This window comes from Alligator sinensis, unplaced genomic scaffold (genome assembly GCF_000455745.1).
Source record: "Alligator sinensis unplaced genomic scaffold, ASM45574v1 scaffold2129_1, whole genome shotgun sequence".
NCBI classification, from domain to species: Eukaryota; Metazoa; Chordata; order Crocodylia; family Alligatoridae; genus Alligator; species Alligator sinensis.
This window is the reverse complement of record NW_005843538.1, coordinates 94,308-100,023: the sequence shown is the minus strand read 5'-3', so window position 1 is coordinate 100,023 and position 5,716 is coordinate 94,308. Positions and strand designations below refer to the sequence as shown.

The 5,716-nt window shown below is 37.5% G+C and overlaps 1 protein-coding gene across 1 annotated transcript in view; it reads right to left on the bottom strand.

Moving 5' to 3' along the window:
• Positions 1-658: 658 nt before the first annotated feature.
• Positions 659-5,716, bottom strand: part of CCDC172 (coiled-coil domain containing 172) — a gene marked incomplete at its 3' end in the record, with an annotated part of 12,854 nt that continues 7,796 nt past the window's right edge. Inside the window, exons 4-6 of the mRNA XM_006038913.1 lie at positions 4,501-4,666; positions 2,644-2,745; positions 659-761 (exon numbers count right to left, since the gene is read on the bottom strand). Coding sequence (XP_006038975.1) covers positions 659-761; positions 2,644-2,745; positions 4,501-4,666 — 371 coding nt within the window. The remainder of the gene's footprint in view (positions 762-2,643; positions 2,746-4,500; positions 4,667-5,716) is intronic.

Genomic DNA, 5,716 nt, shown 5'->3' with positions numbered 1-5,716 from the left:
TCTTGTGGTCAATCATGACCCCCAAGTCAAGGAAAGTCTGTTCTTAGAGAAACAGGGGTACAGCTGTGCATGAAGCATTAGCTTCATTAAAAGAAGGCCACACTATGGACAGGCCAGTTGTGGAACAGGGAAAGGATTTAGCAAGCATGCATTTGTGTGAACTTGATCTCCCTACTGCCCCGCACAACTGGTGCAGAGGTGCTGTGACTGCAGTTCTGTTCTGTTAAGTTGAATAGCCTGGACATCTGATAGAGGTTGTGGAGGTAACTGGCAACCAATATGGCACTGGGTAATGAAGGAGAATTTAGTCAATGCACCACACGACACCACAGCTTTGATGTAAATTGGGGGCTTGGCCCCCCTCACATATGGATCAAGGATAGTAAGTTGCAAGAGTGTCTTAAAAAATTACTTTTGCTCTTTTACCCAAGTTGCATTGTAGGTTCCTTGACACAGATCAAGCCCTTTTATTTCAGTGGGAGCTGTAAAGAAGGATAATGGGATTTGTCATCATAAACTAGAATGAGTTTGTCTGTCTTCAAAAGAATATTGTGCAGGAATGGGCAAATAGGCTCAGTACTAGTTCCACAGTGTGATCAGGCTGGTTCAAAATTAGAAAGACAAATTTTAAGACTTTCTAAAAAGTAATGATTATTACCTTAAACACTCAGTATCAGTCTGAGGTTTTTCACCAACTTTGATTCTTTCTGCTTCTAAACATCTTGTGATACCTTCAGCTTCTCTGACTTGTTCTTCAACATCTAAACATAAAGTGAGAGTGTTTTTACCAAGATATGGTAAATATCTCTGTTCAGATGCAGCCTACCTTTCTTACTCACAAGTTATTAAAGGGTAAACTGCTATGGAAATGAAAATATTACAGTACATACAATTAAAATGCAAATATTTGTATTTGTAACTGGCATGTAATTGCAACATTTCAGGCAATTGCAGAGTCTACAGGATGGTTGTAATAGCTGTATGCTACACTATTTAACCTTATAAAGAAAAACTTATGGCCTAACTTTTTCATCGCTCAACTGTTGTAATATATACTATTTACAATAGTAAATGAACAATCTGGTTAGTTATATCACTTTTAAAAGATTTTTATACAGTTGATGAAAGTAAAATATTTGTATTCTGTAAATAATGTAATATAATGTTCTTTAAGTTGCATATTAGAACTGGTACTCCATCTCCGTCCTCCTTGACCAAGTTTGACACTGTTGACAATGGTAATTGTTTTTGAAAATTTTTGTTCTCTTGGCTTCCATGATACCGTCCTTGTCTAGGTTTTACCTTTCTCCCTCTTATCTTCAGCTGCCTACTTCTGTCCAAACTGTAATTGTGATCTGTCTTTCTGCCCTGTGCTCATGAATGTTTTGTCAGCATTGATTCAAGATGTTTAAAGTCAAGCTCTTAATCGTTACTGTTTCATTCTCTGTTTTACCTTCTTCCTCAATCACTGTGAATGCTATCACCATCCAGTCTGTTGTTTCAGACCCAAAACTTGGGCATCATCTTTGACTAAGAGCTTTTCCTAGTATTCCCCTACAAGCTCCAAGTCTTGCCAGTTCTTTCTCCGTAACACATCTCTCCTATCCAGCCACACAGCTCATTAATTATTTCACTTCTTTATCATTGTAATTATTCTTTTCTCTTTGATAGCTGTAATATTGCCTCACTTATATCAGTTCAGAAAGCTGCTGTGAAGATTTTTCTCTTAGTCCAGTGATTCTCCATCATGGCTTTGTGGCATCCGGAGGCGCTTTGAGATCCTTTCAAGGGTGCCACACGAGGTAAACCTAGAGATCTCACCTAGGAATCTGTAATGTTAAAAACTTTCTGACCAGTTGCGATCCTTCTGAGTCTTGTTCAACAGAAGAATTACTCTATTATTTTTCTGTCATCAAAAAGCAAGTGAGAACTGTAAGTCGGCATTTTCTGAGAGGTTCTTGAAGTCTATCAAGGGGTGCCCTGAGACTAAAAAGGTTGAGACCCATGGTCCTAGTCTATCACTTTGGCCATGCCTCCCCTTTTGCATCCCTCTTTTGGTTCCCGCTTGTTTGTTGCATCACCATAAGCTACTTCTCCTGGCTTTCAAGGTCCTTCATGAATTATCATCCTCATTCATCTTCTAATTGGCCCGTGATAGCCTCCATTTCTTAGTTGTTCAATTTTCAGACCAGCACCCTCAGTGTTTTATTGCTTGTTAAATGTTGTAGATAAATATTTGGTATGGAGTACTTGGAGGATTTACTTTGATTACAGATTCCTAATGGGCTTTTTGAAAGAATGTATCGGTTGATTTTAATTTTGATGTGCTAAGTTTTAAATGTATATATTTATTTTATCTGCAAAAGTAGGAGTTCATTTTTCATATTTATGGGAATAAAATTCAGAAAATCCTCTATACGCTCTGTATCAGTGACAGAAGTATAAATCTCATCACAACTCAGTATTCGTTGTAGCCATATTTTAAAATGACTAATTAGGCTATAAAACAAGAATACAAAAATCTTACTTCTGTGACTTACTCTAATCTGTTGAGAAAAATAACCTGACAGAAATCATTTGTCAAATGTATTTATCAAACCAAAAATAATTATCATAACAAGTGATTATCAAACACATGAATACCTTTGAGTTTGCTTTGAAGAGTAAATAAATCCTGCTTTAATTCATTCTTCTGCAGCTGGAGTGCATTTAACTGAACATTTTTATGTTCCACTGACTCCATTTCTAAGAGGAAATAATTATATTTTAAATTAAAATGTATTACAGTTTTAATCTTCATGATGTAATCTTAAATACTCTTTAACTATTTCTAACTGCCTTCAGATATTTGAAAAGGACATTAAGAATAAAATTACAATTAGTCTTATAGAACCCAATTTACAAGAAATTACATATGATATTATGTATTCATTAGTTTTAAAAGAAACTTATTTTTAGCATTCATAAAATAAGCCACAGTTTGTTGATTGAATAAAAATTAGTTTCGTATATTTTATTTTGAAGCGTTACTCGTATTATTTAGGAGGATGACCTGCGCACTTAAATTGGACAAATGCTTTTTCAGAGGCCTAACCATGCCAGTGTAAGGATTTGTAGTTAGTGTCATGAATGTTTAAGGCATATATTTTGATGACACTCAGTAAGGAATATAATATTCCTGAATTATTATTTCTACTTGCATATTACTGCTTTTGTTGCTGACAGTGTAATTGGTGCTAGACGCAATGTAGTTTAAAAAGCACAGTCACACACGTGGCAAGGCATAGTACTAGACTAGGCTAGACTTAGAGGAAAGTGTTAAATAAAAATAGGTTCTCTGTTTTTTGGGGGGAAAATGTCCTCGCTGATTTCTGTTAATCACTAGATACAATAGCTGCCAACTAGCAGAGACAGCATTCTCCTAATTAGCTATGTCAAAGCTGGAGTCACTTTGATCAAAAGTTGAAGAAGCAAGAAGTGGAAACTAAAATGGACAGCCCTATTACTGTGATCTGTAAACAGCAGTCAGGAAATACGAGGGTCGGTTGTATGATGAATGAAGTTTTTTAAGTTGGGTTATCCTCAGAGATTCATTTTTTACTGTTTTGACCATTAATGTTGCCAGACCACTGGATTTAATTGCCATGAATGTGAGCCATCTTTTGCTGGGAAAATGAGAACTGAATCTGTTCAAGTAGCCCTTGTTTTAATACATAAGAAAGGAGAGATATGGGTTATGTGCATGTTCCTGTATGCCATGAAAATTAACTGCCCAGTCAGCAAGAAGACACAAAAGGAAAGAGGTGGTTAGAGTATCTGCTATTATAAATTATATGTTTTAACAAGGTCATATGATCCTTTTCAATCTCACTGTAAGAGACTAGGCCTACAACGTTTTTGTACGTTTAATTCCTGTGGAAGTTAGAAGGATTTGTAAGATCTTGGTTTGTATGGCAGTCCAAGGGGGTACCCCTTTATGACTCTTTCTGGCTGCAACATCACAGGTGGCAATTCAGGACAGGAGGTAGGTTGTACAGACCTGTTGCTGTCAAAATAGCACTATGGACAGGAAAGGGCTGAATGGGGTGGGAAATGGGAGGATCTTTGACTCTATCCTTTAATGTGCTGGCCAATACAAGTACTCTGAGACATGGCTGAATCAGAATCTCCCTCCTGGGCTGCTGCAAGGCAGATCATTGTCTCACAGTCTAGCCCAAGGGTAGGTGGACACATGTTTGGGATGGAGGCCACTGGAGGGGTTTTGGTGAGTTGTTGGGGGCAGGGGAACTGTTGACTTGGCCTGGGGTGGAGGGAAGCAACTGATCCTATATGGCCCTGGGTCCCTCCGCCCCACACCCACCACTGGGGGTCCTGGATGAAGTGGGTGGGCAGGGTCTCCTGGGACCCCTGTGGGCAGGGCACATTAGCCAGGCAGATGGGATGGGGCTGTGACAACGTGGGACTAGGGCCCCAGGGAAGAGTTACAACTTGATGACATACCATCTTTCAAAATATTTTCTTCGTTTTCCAAATCATTCATTTCAGTCTTGACCTTTTTTTTAATCAAAATGTCTCTGTTACTTGTTAATCCATACTCATTGTTGAACTCTGTTATTTCCGTAATAAAATTCCTCTCTTCTTCGGTCATTTTTCTCTTTGTATCAGTCTAAAAACAAAAAATGATTTAACATAAAGAGAAAAGGCAGAATTTTTATTGAAATAATCAGTCTGAAATTTAAAAAAAACTTATTTCCTTAAAATGAATAAGCTCCCTTCAGTGGTGGTGTAGTCACCTACCCTGGAAATCTTCAAAAGGAGACTGGACAGTCACCTTGCTGGGGTCACTTGACCCCAGTTGTCTTTTACTGCCTAGTGCAGTGGGGCTAGACCCAATGATCTACCAGGTCCCTTCCAGCCCCTAATGATCTATGAATCCATGAATAAAAAACCAGCATGCATTCTGTTTTTCTGACCTGTACAAACAGGAAAATGGTCTCTATCTCCATCATTCTTGCTTTTGCATAAACCCTACCATTTGGTTTTGTGACAAAATAAGAAACACATTCTTTATATACAAGCAGTGCTACAAGCCCTATTATGCCAACAATTTGTACAAAGAGCTCTGTATTGAAATCAATAGGGAGTTCTGCTTAAAAATCAATGGCACAATGTGGCCATTCTTTCATTTTTTTTTTAAATTACTCATTAAGGGTGAAACTTTTTGCAGAAAGCCAGGAAAAGGCCAGTGGCCTACCTAACTTCCAAAAGACAGTCCAAGAAAGCAGGCCCTTGCGCAAGCCAGTGGAAGATGAGTTCTCTCAGCACCTTCTGAAATTGGTTTTAAAGAAAAACTATTCCATTTATAGAAAAACTCATCCATAAAGTCATTGGAAAATTAAATCAATTCAAAACACTTAATACTAAATTAAACAAAATTGATTTACCTCTAAAACAAGATAACTTCTGTATCAAACCTGGATGGGCCAAATAGATCGCAAATTCACATTCCATCAAGAGACAGCAATTTTGCTTTTACAGCTAAAAAAGATTACCGTGATATTATGGTATTTCCTATTCTCTCTCCTTCACTGAATATAAGGAATACCTGGGATGCTACACTACTCATAAAGGCAAGTGTGAAAATATTTTAAGTGTAGGCACTGTGAATTTTTTTTAATGTTCCAAATGAAATGCCACGTTTAAAAAAAATAAGGGG